General features: G+C 39.5%; 1 protein-coding gene and 1 long non-coding RNA gene across 7 annotated transcripts in view; one reads left to right on the forward strand and one right to left on the reverse strand.

Moving 5' to 3' along the window:
* KIAA0825 overlaps nucleotides 1-18,282 on the reverse strand; it is a 195,725-nt gene that overhangs the window by 154,658 nt on the left and 22,785 nt on the right. For all 5 annotated transcript variants that reach the window (XM_080972312.1, XM_080972311.1, XM_080972313.1 and 2 more), the window contains exon 5: nucleotides 13,223-13,898. In XM_080972312.1, the coding sequence (XP_080828438.1) occupies nucleotides 13,223-13,898 (676 nt within the window). The remainder of the gene's footprint in view (nucleotides 1-13,222; nucleotides 13,899-18,282) is intronic.
* Nucleotides 8,385-13,927, forward strand: LOC308458444. 2 transcript variants are annotated; one of them, XR_013977419.1, is made up of 4 exons: nucleotides 8,385-9,222; nucleotides 12,724-12,870; nucleotides 13,569-13,641; nucleotides 13,742-13,927. It is a non-coding gene; the product is annotated as an uncharacterized lncRNA (long non-coding RNA). The 2 variants fall into 2 exon arrangements; XR_013977420.1 differs by having other exon boundaries at nucleotides 8,385-9,007.

The raw sequence follows: 18,282 nt of genomic DNA on the forward strand, positions 1-18,282 counted from the left end.
ATGTGATATAACACTGTATCACCAGATAGTGCTATGGAGTACCATTTTTCCCTACCAGATTTCCCTGTGTAAATTTACAACGTGTTTAACTGAAACGCTTCTTTGATGTGTCTAGATCCAGCCTGGGATTTAGCTTAAAATGTTTCCCAAAAGAGAGGAGGAGAAGGCCTCAATATTTGATTCCCAATCAAGTTTAAATGAGGACTTTGTCCAGAAATTTTCTGACATGTACACTGCTGCCTCTTGAGGATAGCTACTCAAAACTAAAATTGGAGGGAGTCAAAGCAATATTTTTCTCTGCAGGCTCCAGTGTTCTAACTTGCCAGTTTATGTTCTGGGCTCACTATACCTGCTTCTCTCCTGTCTTCCTTTATTTTTATTTATCTAACTACATTTCTGCTTTTGGTTTTCCTTATTCCTCAACTTCGTCTTAGTTCTTTCATGAGATCTGCCACAGCTTTCTGTCTAGACCAGGGGTCAGCAAACTTTTTCAGGAGGGCTGGTCCACTGTCCCTCAGACCTTGTGAGGGGCCAGACTATATTTTGAAAAAAGAAAAGAAAAAGGAACAAATTCCTATGCCCCACAAATAACCCAGGGATGCATTTTAAATAAAACGACACATCCTACTCATATAAAAACACGCTGATTCCTGGACCTCCGTGGGCCGGATTTAGAAGGTGATTGGGCCGGATCTGGCCACCGGGCCTTAGTTTGCCTACCCATGGTCTAGACTCTGTTCTTACTCCTGCTGAAACTTGTAATTCCAGCACTAAGACTTAGCTACCTGCAGCCCAGAATTTACATTCTGCAAGTACTGAAATCTTTGTTATACCTTATTAATGACTTTGGCTATGACATGTTCTGTGTGTGTGTGTGTGTGTGTGTGTGTAAATAAAGATCATGCATATTCTAAATACCACCAGAACAGAAAAGTCAACTTAGTTGACACAGTAAGGTGCTTCATTCTGTTTTGCATTGTTCTCACCCCACACACAACCAACTTCCAGGGAAGAAAGTAAGTTAAAATCAGCACTTCAGCATATAAATTACTAATGATTTCTGCAGCTATGTTATACTATCAACTGTTTTAAACTCTTTGGGTTGTATCCCAAGCATTGCTAATGGGGTTCCACTGGCAGTTTCCTCTCCTCCCCCTGTGAGTCCCCCAAAATCTGCAGAGGGTGCCTTAACCCTCTGGAGGTGCTTTTGAGAGCATGCAGGGGAGAGGAGGGGCAAGTTCCGTTCCAATAGGTCAAGTCTCTTAAACCAGCAAAACACTAGATACTACCCTGATTTTCTTTTTATTTGAAGAGTATTTATTTTAACATTTTTACTCATTTTCAAGGCAGTTAATAAAAACATTTTAAATGTAGAAAATCTCTGTAGTGAAAATAGCAGACTGATTAAATCAAATACACCCTTTTCTGTTTTAATAGTTCAGATCACATAAATATGCTGTCACTCTAAGTCACTCTGTAATTTTCACACTGAGTAACGCAGATAATAAATTTGAGTGAAAAGAGAGGCTATCTGTTCAGTTTAAATAAATAGAAAAGGGAAACAAGGAAGTTTGCAAATGAGCAAATATTAACAAGCCAAACAAAGGCTTGTATAAGCCAGTTCCCTGTAGAACACATCCTTGGGGATCCTGCCATCTTCCATTCTGTGGGCATGACCAAGCCAGCAGAGACATTGCTGAGACAGGAGTGCAAACATACTGGGAATGTGGGTTTGGGAGAGGACATCTTTGTTTGAGATTCTGTCCTGCCACGTGATGCCCAAATTCCTCTTGATGCTAAGCATTTGGAAGGCATTGAGACATCGCATCTTGCGGCTGTAAGCTGCCCATGACTCACTTCTATAAAGTAGCATGCTCAACATGCAAGCCTGGCAGAACTTCATCTTGGTATTGGTCATTAGCATCACATTCTCCCAAACCCTTTTGGAGAGGTTAGCCATTGCTGTAGCTGCTTTGCCAATACTCTTGTCCAGATTAGCATCAATTGAGAGGTTGCTGATTATGGTGGAACCCTGGGAGACCAAATTGTCTACCATCTCAAGCTTGTGGTCACCAATGCTGATGTGTGGAGTGCTGGTGATGTCCTGACCCAGGATGTTGGTTTTTGTCAGGCTGGTGGTAATGCCGAACTCCCTGCAAGCTTGGGCAAAATGGTTGATGAGTCTTTGTAGAGTTTCCTTGGAGTACACTGTCAAGACTGTGTCATCTGCAAGCATCTCTCGGATGAAGATCTGCCACACTTTTGTTTTGGCACAGAGATGTGCCAGGTTGAACAGAACTCCGTTACTGTTTGAATAAAAATACATACCATCTTCAGTCGAGCTGAAGGTATATGAAAGCACCAAGGAGAAGGATTTGTCAAAGAGAGTTGAGGCAAGAACACAGCCCTGCTACATGTCACTCTTTATAGGGAAGGCATCCAAGGATTCACCATCATACAGAATGGTGCCACACATGTTCTCCTGGAAGGACAATATCATATTGTGAAGCTTAGATGGATATCCTTTCTTGTTGAGCAGTGTGAAGAAGAGTCTCTTATGGCTGATGATATCCAAGACCTCTGTCAGGTAAATGAAGGCAATGTCCAATGGGCGTCTATGTTCTCTGCATTTATCCTGCAGCTGGTACAGTGAGAAAATCATGCTGACTGTTGACCTCTGAGCTCTAAAGTCTCAATGTGATTTGGGATAGACCCTGTCAGTGAGTGACTGCAATTTAATGTGTGTTTTACATTGAAGTATTGTGTGTGTGTGTGTGTGTGTGTGTGCTTAATATGTCAGAATGACTGTCTGTTGTATTTATATTCTTGAATAGTAACATTTAATTCATCCACACATTAGAAAGTGAAATTTGTCAGAATGCCTGACTGATGCTTATAACGTCTGGTAAAAGTTCATAAATGCTCATGCAAAAATAAATCTCAAAGGTGCCACAAGCCTCAAATTGCTTTTACGTTTTGTTTTTATTTCCACATGCACTTCTAGATTGCATTCTAAACTTCAGTGAAAGAAATTAAGCCTGCTATAATCCTATAAACACTTGCCTGGGAGTAAGTCCCATTCAATTGAATAAAGTTTGCTCTTCTGAGTAGGTATGGATACAATTGCACTGTTAACCTGTGAAAGATCCCTCTTAATATTTATTTTTCCCTTTCCATCACGCTTCATTAGTTGAGAGTAGTGAGGCTCTTTGGCCTATTGTGAATAGCATTTGGGAATAGCATTTCAGAAGCTGTAGGGATAAACAAATCAAACTACTTGGCTACGCAAAAACAGATGTAGGTCTACTCTAGGGCAGTCAGATCACACAATGTAAGTAGAATTTAATAACCCAAACAGGTAGGGTACGACAACAAAAAGATTAGCACTACCCATTTTTGTGAGAAACACATTGGGGGGGGGGACCTACCAAAAAAAAAACATTTTCTTTGCATCACTGAAAAGAGAAAGGACCAACTTTCACAGCAGCTCTGTGGGCAATATTCTGATAATTCTGTCAGCTGTTGAAAAGAAATCCTGACCAACCCATTATTATTGGGTGAGCATGAGAAAGCTGAGATTGCATGCATGTGAGGGAACCACACAAAACAGCAGCAGCGCACCTTTCTCCACAATAGTTCTTACTGCCCAAGAAACAACCTGATTTTGAACTTTAAAAAGCAGGTTTGATTTTCAGCAATTAGAACATTCACAGTGAAAAGGGAAACAAAACTAACATGAAATTTGGACCCAACTTCCTACAAATCCTCAAACAAATATACTCCCAAGCCTCAGCAAAATGCAGAACTAACAATAGGGATTCTAATACTATAGCTATCCAAAGAGGCACGAAACAAGGATGCCCACTGTCTCCCTTCTTATTTATCCTGGCTCTGGAACCCTTAGCAATCCGCATCCGAGCAGCCACAGACATCAAGGGAGTGGAAATAAAAGGCAGAACCTATAAATTAGGGCTCTTTGCAGATGACCTAATGGTCACAACACCAGACCCCATAAGCACAGCAACCTCCCTAATCAGAGAACTCAACACATTTGCAATGGTGTCGGGCCTACAGGTAAATTTTACAAAGTCAGAAGCTATGTGCTTCAACACCCCTCCTCACACCCAAAAAGAACTCACGAAGGTCACCAAAATAAAACTTTGCCACACCAAGTTCAGATACCTAGGGGTACAAATAACCAGAAACCTCAATAAATTGTACCTCCACAACTACAAGCCCCTGTGGCGACAAATTAACAAAGACCTAAAGAGATGGAATAACATGAATTTCACTCTCTCAGACAAAATAGCCAAGATCAAAATGATCACACTCCCAAAACTAACCTACCTATTCCAAACCCTCCCAATCTGGATCCCCTTAACCCAACTTCGCAGTTGGCAGAAAAAACTACACTCTTTCATCTTCTCACATAAAAAACCAAGAATAAGCCTCAAATACCTGCACCTCCCCACCTCAGAAGGAGGATGGGGAATCCCCAACATAGAAGCATATTACAATGCCAACCAAATACGCCATATAATCCCATATATACTAGAAGATGAGACAAAACAATGGGTACACCTAGAGAGGGACACAATTGAAAATACCTGCACCACAACATACCCACTCCTCCCAAACAAACTAAAGAAAATTCCCACAACACTTAACAGGTACACACAGACCATGCTCAAAGCATGGAAGACACAAATAGGCAAACTATCCCCAATCCCATCCCCACTAATCCCCCTGGCGTACCACCCATTATTCCACCATGCAGCACAAAACCTCCAGATAAAAACCTGGCAAACCAAAGGCTTATATCGCCTAATAGACTTTTATAAAAATAACAAACCCTTGTCAACACAAGAAATACAAGACAAACTAGAAGACACCCAAATGCCCTGGTTAACACAACACCAACTACATGCCCTCTTAAACAACCCAACAGTAAAATCAGCAGCAACTAGGCCCCTGACAACCTTCGAAAACCTCCTCCTAACAACAAAGGGAAACGGTAAAGGGACGGTATCCGCAATATACAAAATACTACTCCAAAATCCCGCAAATCCCTTAGATGCAATCAAAAAACAATGGGAAAATGACATAGGCTATGAGATTAACCCCACTCAATGGACCAGAATGTGGTCTAAACCCCCCTTTAAATCCATATCAACGAAAAGAAAAGAACTCACACTGAAACTCACCTACAGGTGGTACCTAACACCAAGGAAACTAGCGCTAATACACCCAGGAACCTCACCAAAATGCTGGAGAGGGTGCACCTCCACAGGCACATACCTCCACATGTGGTGGGAGTGTCCCAAAATCCAACTATTCTGGACAACAGCCATACAAGAAAAATGTACAATAACTAAGCAAGTAATAGACATCACCCCAGAATTGGCCCTACTAAACATCTTCCAAGACAACAATGCCCATTTACACCACAAAGTACTCATAACCCACCTACTTTCAGCAGCCAGAAACACCATAACCAGACACTGGAGAGACCTGTCAGGAGTAAACATGGACCAAGGTACCAAATAGTATGGGAAACAGCCCTACTAGAAAAATTAACTAATAAACTGAAACTGACACGGGGACAAACAGAAGAAGACGCCTTCACCCCGGTATGGCTCCCCTTTATCACATACACAGCCCAACAGGACAATGACAATAATCCACCAACAGCATACAAATCAATATGGCTAACCTGATCCAAAACACCCACCCACCTCACTCACACACGAAAACAAAGATCACCACAGCCAATCACAAGCAAAAAATCACACCCTAGGCCAACCCCAACCTCTCTCACCACCAAAGGAACACAAGTGAACAACACAAGCAACGCTGACACCAAACTCTACATACATTAAACATAATAGAAACACCACCACCCGACCCCACCCCCATCCATCTTCCCTCTCTCCACCCCCCTTTCTTTTTTCCTTTCTTTTTTCTTCTCCCCCTAATGCCTCAACAAATGAAACGGATTTGTAAAAATGTTACATGGGAAAAATAATACGAGGCATTACACTTACTTCTGTAAAACAAGAAAATCCTTAATAAAATATTTTTTTTTAAAAAAGGGAAACAAAACAAAGATCCAGCCCCACATATAGTTCAATGCCATACATACACATCTTTCCATTCTTTGGATTCTGGCCAAAGATTTTTCAAAGGTCAATTGCACATTATATTTAAATGATTATAATGCTCTCAGCATGTAGCTAATATTTGGCAAAAAATATAATTGCAATTATTTGCTATATAAATATTCAAAACACTGAATGGGGATTTATAAGCAAAAATACAAATGACAATGGTTTTTGTGCTCTCAGTTATATCAATCTTTTTGTGATGCCAAAGCTAATGGTCACTTTACAATTAAGTCATCCATCATCTGCATAGTCTCTTTTAAACCAAAGAAGAAGATTATGCTTCCACATGTTTTCTATAATGCTGTATTCACTTTATACACGCTAGACATGGTCAGCCCTCGTTCATTTTATACTAGAACACTGTTAATGGTACTACAGCTGTAGATTTAAAATATTATGTTTTGCAAACAAATGACTTAGTTGGGATTTAAGCTGCCTGTATGTGCAAGACTGGAACCTAATACTAATGCATTAAATGTTAGATGCATAAGAAACACCTAGGAATTCAAAAGGTGTATTTCTGAATAGCAGCTGCAATACTGTTTCAACCTAAAGTGCTAGAATGCCAGCAGTTTTTCATGCACAGAACTTAAGGTACTTAAAATCTGCTTCATTACTATACACCAGCAGTTTTCAAAACAGTTACATTTGACTAGGTAACAGGATATGTTCAAATTGCAGATATAATTACTGCACATCCAAGAAGCTATAAAATGTTCACAAGCAAATCCCTTTGACCTTGTTAATGTCTGCTCCTTGTTAATCTAAGGCAAACATTGTTTGTAGATTGCATTTGTTATAAAATATGAAAAAGGAAGGAAATCCCTTAACAGTTGTTATTGATTCCAGCATTTACGGACTGAGTTTAAGTGCTGTTTACAAAACAGAACAGATGCAGATGCTAACAAAAAGGTAAACAATTGTTGCATGGCTTACTGCCAGAATCTGAGCCAATATATTAAACTCCAAGTGAAGCACATTTCCCCTATGGATTGCACTTATTGCCACTTCATTTCCTATGTGCACTGTCTCTCTATTGCTGCGCCTAGCAGTAAGCTATTCCAGTTTTTTTGTGACCCCTGAGGCCTGGTGCTACCTCACACAGCCATTAGTGAAGGGAATTGCATGTGTCTGACACGGCCTGAAACCAATTATTTGATATTTTCTTCAGAATGATGCCCAACTCTGTTGGGAATGAGCAATCATGAAATAATTTACCTCCTGATTTAATTTTTTCCTGCACAAATTAGTTGTAGTCTGAGCTAGCTATACACAGCTGTCTGTTACATATCTCCGTCTTATCAAGATTACACTTGAAATGATGAAGAAGGGGGCTGAATAGAATAGATTGGGGAATCCTGTTTTAAAAAGGCATTGACAAGTTTATCAGATATACTGATCACATGTACTTTTTGCTGATTGAAAATGACAGAATCATAAAGAACTATCAGTACACCAGGGGAAACCACAAGGATGCAAACCATTATCAAAGTGTTTAAGGCTTAAAAAAAAAGTGGCCAGCTTCTCAGTTCCCTTTTGCTCTGCTACAATCTAGGGATATGAAAATATCTTGAGGGGCAGGGAGAATAGATTCAAATGAAACCAAGCAACCAGTCTATATTTTGCAGTTTACACCATTCCTCTCAAAATAAAAAGAAGTATATACTTTCCTACTTGTAATTCTAGATATGTATCTGTGTGCCCAATACTTCATCATGTCAAAATTATAAAAGCCTATGAAAGATCGCCAACCATGGAAAACATGCACAAAATATGCATGTTCTGTATTTCATACTTATTGCTATGAACTGCAAAGAGACCCAGTAAGAGATGACACAAGTCACTTTTAAGGGAACCACTAATCATAAAGCACTATGTTTCATAAACCCTATCAGTGAAAATATAGGCTGGAATCCAAAGAACAGTACAATTAGTTCCAGGCGCTCAAGAGGGCTTTGAGCATGTGTTTCCTGAACAGCAGCTGCCATGCCACATGGCAAGCTTCTTTTGAAGATGAAAGGTGTTTCAAAAGCAGAGTCTGAGGCGACATGGGTTTGTTATTCAAAGAAATAAAAAAAAATCTCACTAGCCATGCCTTTCAAAAGGCTAGTGGAAATAAATGTGAACTAACAAGTCTTCTAGAAACCCTTGCTGATACTCAGGAACAATATTACAATTCAAAAGCAAACTGATGGGTACAGAACATCGGCAAAATTATGGAGGGCACACAAGTAATCAGGAAAATAGTTTTTCTTATTACAGTTTCATATAGCTGTTAAATAGCATTGAGGACAATCTGGAGCTTTGTGGACATCCTGTTTTCTCATGTGAGAGCAGGGTGGCCATTTTGGATGCTGTGACCTCATGCGATTTCAGACAGAGATCTCACCCTGAAAAATGCAGGTTTTGTAGGGCTGCAATCTCATGCAACTCCCCAAAACACGTTTTGGGCAATGTAAAGCATGGCCCTGAAAAAAGGAAATATTATGTGTTACATAATCTCACATCATGTGACTCACACAGGAGCATGGGTGGGAAGATACGTGTCCAAGTTCTGGGACTCAAGATGCTGGAGGGTATGGTTTAGGGCAGTGATTTTCAATCAGTGTGCCGTGGCACCCTGGGGTGCCTTGAATGATGATCTGGGGTATCGCAGGCAACACTGGCCTCTGTCCCTCTTCCCTGCCCACCCTCCTCTGATGCCCTCTTGTGTCTCTGCCTCCCAAAGGCTTGCACGGCTGTTTGTTGCAGTTGCCCTGGCTACAAGCTCTGAAGGCAAATGGTGCCTCAGGGGGTGCTGGTTGCCAGGAGCTGAAGCAGCCTCCGAGTAAGCAAGCAAGCAGGTGAGGGAGCCCAGCCAGTTAGTCCTAGCTGTTGGTAACGGACAGACAGGTCCCAGGCCTCTGTGGAGCAGTGTGAGAAGGCACCTCTCTTTGGGGCGGGGGGGGCAGCTCAGGGACCAGGGACAACAGTAGCGACTCCCCAGAGGACTCCCAAGGAGAGGGAAGAGGAGAGGAGGCTGAGGGAATACTCCACAAAGGAGGGTGTTCAACAAAGGGTGAGAGGCTGCTAGTTCTGCAGGCAAGGGGTGACATAACTGGGCTCCTGAGCCCCACAGGGGTGTCACAGAAAGAATGTAGTTGGTCAAGTGAGCTGTGGACTCAAAAAGGTTGAAAACCTCTGGTTTATGGAAACATTATGAATGCTTTAGTAAGCATGAATGTTTAAGATCGTTGTCTATTAAAAAAATGATTGCTGCAAATTAAATAAAACCAATTATACTTTTTTATTGCACACACACAGAGAGAGAGTGCACAACGTGGGAAATAGCAACCTATGCTAAGTGAACATATAAATGTGGGGCAGGGTTGATGCATCAAGACCTATATATTTAAATATGACTTTCTCACAGAAACCAACGTAACGTGCACAAAAAAATTAATGAGCCATTTCTTTTAAAAAAAATAAAAATCATAAAGCTAACCAAGCCTCACACTAATGAAGGTATACAAAATGCCCCACAACTTAATGGTATCTCACCAAGGAGCATCTAATTACATTCTGCTCAGGAGACAGCTTATGTGTGTTGAAAAGAGTCGCGTAAAGAGTCATGTATCAATTTCCTTGTCAAACAATACTGTAGGAGCCTTAGGAACCTCTTCAGGAGACCTTTTAGAAGTCCTCCTTCTTTTGACGTTCATAGCCCTCTATTATTTCCTTTACACACTACTGTATGTTCCTAAGAAAAACCAACTTAATAATTCCCTCTCAACTTCTTTGTCACACTCTTTTATTAAAGAGACTACTCTAATATATAAATCTCAGACTGACCTTTGACCGCTCAAAAGAAAATGGATTGAAGAGTAAATCACTTTCATCTTTTATACTTGGGAGGAGAATGCAATAATTAGGGGGCATGGTGAGTTAAATGTTCTTTTCACCCTTAGGAAGAACACCCAGGTGTGCAAAGGAAGCTTTGAGATGAAAATAATTAGTGTTTCCTAATTGGAAATATTCTTTAACAAATGAAAAAATGTTCAAAATTTATATTGCTTTTTTGTTTGCAGAGTGTGCATAAGAAAATCAAATCACAGATGTGAATCTTCGTAACTTTTGCAGGATTCAAACAGACATTACATAAACAAAAATAAAAATGCATCTGTAAAAATAGATATTTAAATGACAAATATTAATACATCTAATATTTTGTTTCTTTCAAATAATACATGCAAGAACAAGAAAGCCTTTAAGAAGTCATCTTTTAAATATAATAGGGGTCAATAATGAAATTCTACTGTTGAGCTTCACGTTATGGGATTAATAACTGATTTGAAGCAACAGTAAGGCTTTTGGACATGCTAGCAGCTTTGAAATTTCTTCAGCTCAACTGACATTTCGGTAACTTAGCTAGTATCATCATACCCCCTACTATAAATTTAAAAGTAGCAAGCTTAATTCTTTTGCAATATTTTTAAAGTGTCATGCTGCCTCTAGAAACAAATACTGTACGTGGCCCTAGGGTAGTATATATAGGAAACTTTCAAGCCTCTGTTTCATTATTTATTTAGAATTCATCCTTATATTCCCAAGCCATACACTATATTTCAGACACAGTTATAATATTATAAAATGTTGCCAGTAAAAGTTAACAGAAATTATGGACAGTATGCAATTAACTTGTTCCATCAGAGCAAGGATTTCTGCTTCCACAGCTGAACTTCGTCCCCTCTCCTATCCCTGTACACTCCTTAAATCTGTTCGGAGGTTTACCCCAATGCTGGGGTAGTTTGTGGGATGACACAAGGTACTTATGGGTAGGGAAAGGGGGAAGGGAGTTCAATTCCACAAGCAAAAATCCTTGCACTGATGGAACAAGGTACCGCCCTCTGGTAACATCCAGGTAAATGTTATTCTTTTCTATGTCTGATTCTAACTGATTCTAACTGTGCTTATCAGTTCCACTGCGGCTCAGGGGAGTGCAACAAACTTAGTGCATCAGCTGTGATTTGTCACTGTGTTAATTAATTTTTACTTTCTTCTTGATAAAATTCTACATGCTGCATAAGGAACCTATGGCCTAGTTCATGTGACTATTGTCACCTTCATTGCATACCTTTAGGTGCCAGATGAAAACGTTTTTCTTCAACTAAGTGTTCAGATGATTAACATTCTATGGTTTTTTAAATGTGTTTGTGGAAGGGGAGTTATTGGTTTGTTTTAATTTCATTTTTGTTTTATTATGTATTGTGTATTTTCATTTTGTATTTGTCTGTTGTGAACTGCCTTAGGTGGTATACACATTTAATAAATAATAAAAATAAATAAAATTGTTTGTCATTTTTAATCAGTATTCTTCTGCCTCGTTATCATTAAATCCCCAAGTAATGTCATGAAAGAGAATACAAAATTTGGTTACAAATATCTTGGTAATATAAAAAGAAGCTAAATGAATGAAAATGTAACAGTTTAAAATACCTTCAGGTATATAGTGCCAAGGCCATTTAGGGCTTTAAAGGTCAGCACCAACACTTTGAATTGTGCTTGGAAACATACTGGGAATCAATGTAGTATGTCTTTCAAGGCCGGTGTTATATGGTCCCGGCAGCCACTCCCAGTCACCAGTCTACCTGTCACATTCTGTATTAGTTGTAGTTTCCGAGTCACCGTCAAAGGTAAGCCCCACATTTAGTGCATGGCAGTAGTCCAAGTGGGGGCATGTACCACTCTGGTGAGACAGTGAGCAGGCAGGCAGGGTCTCACCCAGGGTAGCAGATGGAATTGGTAGACAGCCACCTGGACAGCTGTGAGTCCAAAATGACTCCCAGGCTGCACCCCATGGTCCTTCAGAGGCACAGTTACTCCATTCAGAACCAGGGAGTCCCCCACAGTTGCCTGCCCTTCTCCCCCAGAAACAGTACTTCTGTCTTGCTGGGATTCAGCCTCAATCCATTAGCTGCCATCCATCCTCCAACTGCCTCCAGACACTCACACAGGACCTTCACCACCTTCACTAGTTCTAATCTAAATGAGAGGTGAACACCCAGCCCAACCCCAGGGCTTCATATAGATGTTAAAAAGCATGGGGGAGAGGACAGAGCCCTGAGTTAGTAAGATAAATATTATTATTTATAATAAGATAAATATTATTTTAATGAAAATGAAGTTAAAATAATACAGACTCTCTGAACTCATCTGCAATGTGTCTCATCCATTGCCTTATCTATTGATGGCATTTTCAGAAGACGTATTTTAGAACACAATACCTATCAGCTATTTAAAAACTAAGTTCAAGATTAAGTCCTTGTTTAAAAAGCGTAACTAATATTTAAGTAAAAGGGCTATTGCAGTTTAAGACAGTCCCTCCCTCAGGCTAGATCTGGCTCCTTGTGGTCTCTCATCTGGCCCATAGTTTCTCTTCCTCCCCCCCTGCCCCTTCCTTCTTGAGAGCAGCAGATCATTGCATTTCTGTGCACCCAGCAGTGAAAAAAACCAAGCTTCTTGTGGAAGAACAGAGCAACCTCATCACAATAAACACACAGTTCACTTTTCTTTTTTGCAGGATGCTTAGAAAGAGGCTTACCTCCAAATCCTCCTCTTGCACCTGGCTGTTCAGATGCAAACATGAAAAGGATAAGAACTGCCCAAATCTCCGAAGCTGCCTCACCCCTGCTCACCCCAACATGACCTAATTTGCACTAGTAAGAAGGTAACAAAGTATGTCCAGTTCCTTTGCTCACAAGAAGACAAGAGGGGGAGTAACTTGAAGCAAATTGTCATGGGTTTATCTCTATGATCTGCCTACACTCAAGCAGACAAACACAGCCTACAATTGGGAATAGAAGAATATAGATGGATGTTGCTTAAGCCTTGCCACTGAGTGTTTGTGGCTACCGTATTCATGTACTTATGTCCTTCACTGGACATGTATGAGACACATGTATGAGAAATGAAAGGATAAAAACAATTAAGATAATTAAATAACTAATAATTAATAATTAATTAAGATAAATGAAAGGATAAAAACAATTAAGACAATTCATGGGAAAAATGCCACTAACCCCCAACATGAGGTACTCCTCTGTGTTTCTTTGAGCTCTTGCTTGCTTTAACACCATGTAATGCATTTTCCTTAAACTGAAGCTCACAAAGTGTTTCAAGAAGAACGGTCATTTCTTCCGTGATGGTATCCAAATAAGTTTCATTAATAAACTTCAGTGTTGAAGAAGGGTCAATAATTCCGCTCAGTACATAGAAATCTTCTTTTATCATTGCACACAATGCAGGAATTGAGTTTTCATAACCATGAACCATCTTTTCAAAGTTTGTTTCACCCATGCTTTCTAGAACACATTTCTGTAAAAGATCACTAACCAATTTATTCTGCATTTTTTGATACTTCCCCAGAACTTCTGCCTCAGGATATAGAAATAAAAGCTGCTGTAGACACCGAGTTTTAAACTGCAGTTGCTGTTGTAAGGTACCAGTTTTTGTTTCATTATGATTTTGCAGCTGGTTTACTAAGAAGCGCCGAAGATGTAATCTTACATCATCCCAAATATACTGTGTATCCATTGCAGAATCATCTTCAACACCATGAAGGGAAGCACTGGATATAAACTCAAAAGATGTCCCACTTGGAGTACAGGGAAATAAGACACCACATTGACTGGAGAGATCAAGAAGAAAGTGAAGAATAGTTTCTTCTTGGTTTTGTTCATCCTTCAGTAAGCTTTGCTAAGAGAAAATAAATAACAATATGCTAAGTTATGTGAATGACTCCATTTAAAGTAAACAATGGCTCTCTTGAAAAACTATGCAAATTACTGTTAATTACTGCCTACAAAATGAAATTTTCTAATATAGAATTCCCCTCCCCCAATATTCCTCCTGTTAGCTAATATAATTCTCTTTACTAGTGAGAAGGCAAAAACTGTCATTCATTCAACACAAGGGACTTCCTGGATCTTTTAAAGGAACACTTGAAACAGCAGCTATTAGATCAAAAGGATGCATGGCCTGTACATTAAAAGTGGTATAATATTTTGATAGGTTAATGATACCATAAACCACAATATCTACACACACCTGCATACATTTATGTAAGTCCTCTAATAAAGTCTGTTGGCATGTAAAACCTTAGTCTCTGTGTTAACACACAGGAAGTTTAGTATCAAAAAATAAAATAATATACACCTCTAAAAATTCACCTTCAGAGAAAAAAGATGTACATAGCTTTGGGGGTACTTCTGGATCATCTGCTGTCACTTGAGGCTCCATCAGCTTCTGCTGGTGGTCCAGCTGTACCCCTATCTGGACAGGGATAGCCTAACCTCTGTCTTCTATGTTTTGGTAACCTCTAGGTTAGATTACTGCAACTAGGTTAGATTACTGCAGCACCTGCAACACAGTGTACCTGAAGGAACATCTCCACCCCCATCATTCAGCCCAGACACTGAGGTTACAGGGAACCAAGTAGAGGGCCTTCTCAGTAGTGGCGCCTGCCTTTTGGAACACCCTACCATCAGATGCCAAGGAAATAAACAATTATCTGACTTTTAGAAGACATCTGAAGGCAACCCTGTATCTGGAAATTTTTAATGTCTAATGTTTTACAATTTTTTATGCTGTAAGTCACCTACAGTGGCTGGGGAAATCCAGCCAGATGGGCGGGGTATAAATAATAAAATTGTTGTTGTTGATGTTACACAGTATACGTAAGGCTGCCTCTGAAGATGGTCTGGAAACTTCAGCTAGTGCAGAATGCGGTGGTCAGACAATCTGAGCATAGTACATGAATCCTGGCCCAGCTGCACTGGCTACGTAGTTGCTGGGCTCAATTCAAAGGGGCGATTTTGACCTATAAAGTCTTAAACATGTCAGGACTACAATACCTCAAGGCCCACCTCTCCCCATATGAACTGACCCAGACCCTGTGATCATCAACATCAGAGGCCCTTCTTTTTGTGCTTCCTACACAAGAGATCCAGAGGGTGACAACACAAAAACAGGCTTTTTCTGTGGTAGCTCCCCGCTTGTGGAATGCTCTCCCCAGGGAGGCCTGCCTAGCACCTTGATTGTATATATTTAGGTGCCAGGTAAAAACGTTCCTCAGGCCTTTGACTTTGGCTGATTAACATTTTATATACTTTTAAATGCATTTGAAATTCTGTAAGATCAAATATACATTGTTCTAATGCTAAATGTAACAGTGTTTACAGTAGTCACTGTTCTCATAGTCCAACTTCATCCTATTATGGACACAAAAGGCTGAGAGGGGGTTGAACATTTCATATTATGCTGGGTAACATAATTACCTTGAAAACTGGAAGAAAAATGTGAATTTTACTTTTAAAAGTAAGTTATGACTAATTCCTACAACTAAATGGAATTCTTTCCCATTTGTTCTGGATGGAGCCTAGAGATTAGGAGTTCAATATGAACTCATTTACATGTGCATAAATCTAACTCATATAAATTAGACATGGATGAATAAATGCAAAATTCCAGCCTACTAGGGCAGAAGGATTAAATAAAGTTTCTCAAGAGCTTCTGAAAAACTTAAAGAAAATGAGCTGATTTACGTAGTACTTTTTTGCTGGTGCAAGCAGTCTTGGCCCCCTGGCAATGCAGACAAACAAAATGGGTTGTTTTGGAAATCACAGACATGGCTGACAGCAATTTCCATGATTATGACAGCTGAACAAAAATAAAAAATAATGGACACAATTCATTTAACTCACAATTGACTGTTTTAGTTTATACGTGAATCATACAATAGTTAGTCTATGGACTGTATGACTAGCCGTAGGTATCTTTAAGCTTTCTAGAATTAAAATAAGGTCCCTCAAGGGGAGAAAATGTAAATTTCCTACCTATAAACTTCTATCTTTGAACACCACTGAGTTCCTCTTGGAGCTCAAAGGCATAACCATGCAATTTGCTTCCTCCTGTAGGAGGAGTAGCCCACCATACCCAGACAAAACTAGAGAAGATCACAAGTGCATGAGTGTCATCAACAGCTTAAATTATGGGTAGGCAACCTAAGGCCCAGGGGCCGGATGCGGCCCAATCGCCTTCTCAATCTGGCCAGCGGACAGTCTGGGAATCAGTGTGTTTTTACATGAGTAGGATGTGTCATTTTATTTAAAATGCATCTCTGGGGTATTTGTGGGGCCTGCCTGGTGTTTTTACATGAGTAGAATGTGTGCTTTTTTAAAAAATGCATCTCTGGGTTATTTGTGGGGCAGAGGAATTTGTTCATTATTTTTTTTCAAAATATAGTCCGGCCCACCACATGGTCTGAGGGATGGTGGATCGGCCCATGGCTGAAAAAGGTTGCTTAAATTCACTCTCTTGAAACTCTGCAAAGGCTTCAAAAATGAATTCAACTATAAAACAAAGTCCAGATTACTTGTCACGCTCCAGTCCCAAAACACATCAGGTTCTAGGAGCACTGACTCAATGGTGGGTGGCTTCTTTTAGAGGAAGAAGTAATTCTGAATAGCTCTACATGGGAGCAGCGGTAGCAGTTGCCATCCTGAAAGTGTTCAATGCCCACCAGGGACTTTGAAAGGAAGGAAAGCTGTTTGTTTGTATACCATCCTTCATCTAAAGATCTCAGGGTGGTGCCAGAAGTTTAACAACCTCTTCCTGAATTCTGTTTCATTATATGTATTTTATTACTGTGTTTAGTTATACATGTAATATGTCTTAATAAAAAGGATTTTTTAAACCCCCTATTGGTTTCTCAAAGTACAATATTTATTTGCACTCTAGGAGAGAATAGTGTAATATTGCATTATATTACACATGGACTCACAATAATATAATTTTAAATAACAGGGCGTATTTGTGTACGTAATATACAAATGCACAGATACAAATTAATCCACTCACTATTTTTGCAATTCCTAGAGCAGATTAGCAGAGAAATTACTAATCTTCAAGATATATGGGAAGTTATGAGAAATATTACATTTAAACAATCTTAACTTTCTATGAGATTGTCAAATATGCTATTTTATTAAAGATAGCATAAAAGCTCAATAGCTTTCAAACCAGCCAATGGGCTTCTTTCTTATGGAATATGAATCCAAAAATGTCATCCACAAGAAAGTGCTGCTGCTTTTGAAGCTTAAACAGAAATATTTTCAATTACAAAAGCCTACCTAAACCTAAGCAGTGTTCAAAGTCTTTTCAAATTGAAAATACATCCCTAAAATGGTCACCAGGTGGTTTACACACACCATTTTGGAGTTGGTACTCCTAAAAGAAGAGTTCCTGCAGCTGGCTTTGAAGCTTTGCAAGCTTAGTTTCCAATTTCAAAGTCTTTTTGAAAACTGCCTATGTTAAGGCAGGCTTTTGTATTTGAAAGTCAAGGTTTCAAAAGGCTTCAAACAGTGCTGCAGGTGCCTATTGGAAGAAATGTATCCAAAATGGTGGACGCAGGCTCTTTCAGAGTAGACTGTACATATCCTATGAGTGTATTTTATTGGTGGTAACCAAACACAATCAAGTTAATTTGCAAATGTACCACAATTTTATAAATGCTTTAATAAGCTCCTCACAGTTCAAACAAAAATTGTACTGATTTTTATTAAGGTGTTAGAATTTTCAGGCTAAGAATTTACATAGTACCTTACAGAATATTTGTACTTGTCTCTTCTTAACTGATCAATTTACACATTTAATCTTGATGGATTACAGATCGGAATATATTCATTTTTCTAAAAAATATTATCAGAGGAATGAATTCAATGTTGTGCTAAAGTGCATTTTGGATTGCCAGATGGAATGATCCCACCCCTGGTGTGCTGTTCTAGGGGTTCTCCTGATTCCTGCCAATTTAAGGGGGGCGTGCATGGAAGGAGGAGAGGAGAGACAGCCCCATTGTGCAAGAGGCAGTCCTTGCATGGAGCTTCCACTGACAGGACTCATTAGCTGATACCCACTCAGAATCTAGAACTCTGATTTAACTGATTTCAGAATGTTTAAACAAAATGCCAGTAAATAAAACTTAATTACATAAATTCAGTAATAGCTTTCAATATGTGTGTGACAAAAACCTATGCTTTTTATTCTGTCTTGTATATTGTATACAGTGGATCAAATAGCTGAA

Source organism: Podarcis pityusensis (assembly GCF_964106645.2).
Source record: "Podarcis pityusensis genome assembly, chromosome: 11".
Classification (NCBI taxonomy): domain Eukaryota; kingdom Metazoa; phylum Chordata; class Lepidosauria; order Squamata; family Lacertidae; genus Podarcis; species Podarcis pityusensis.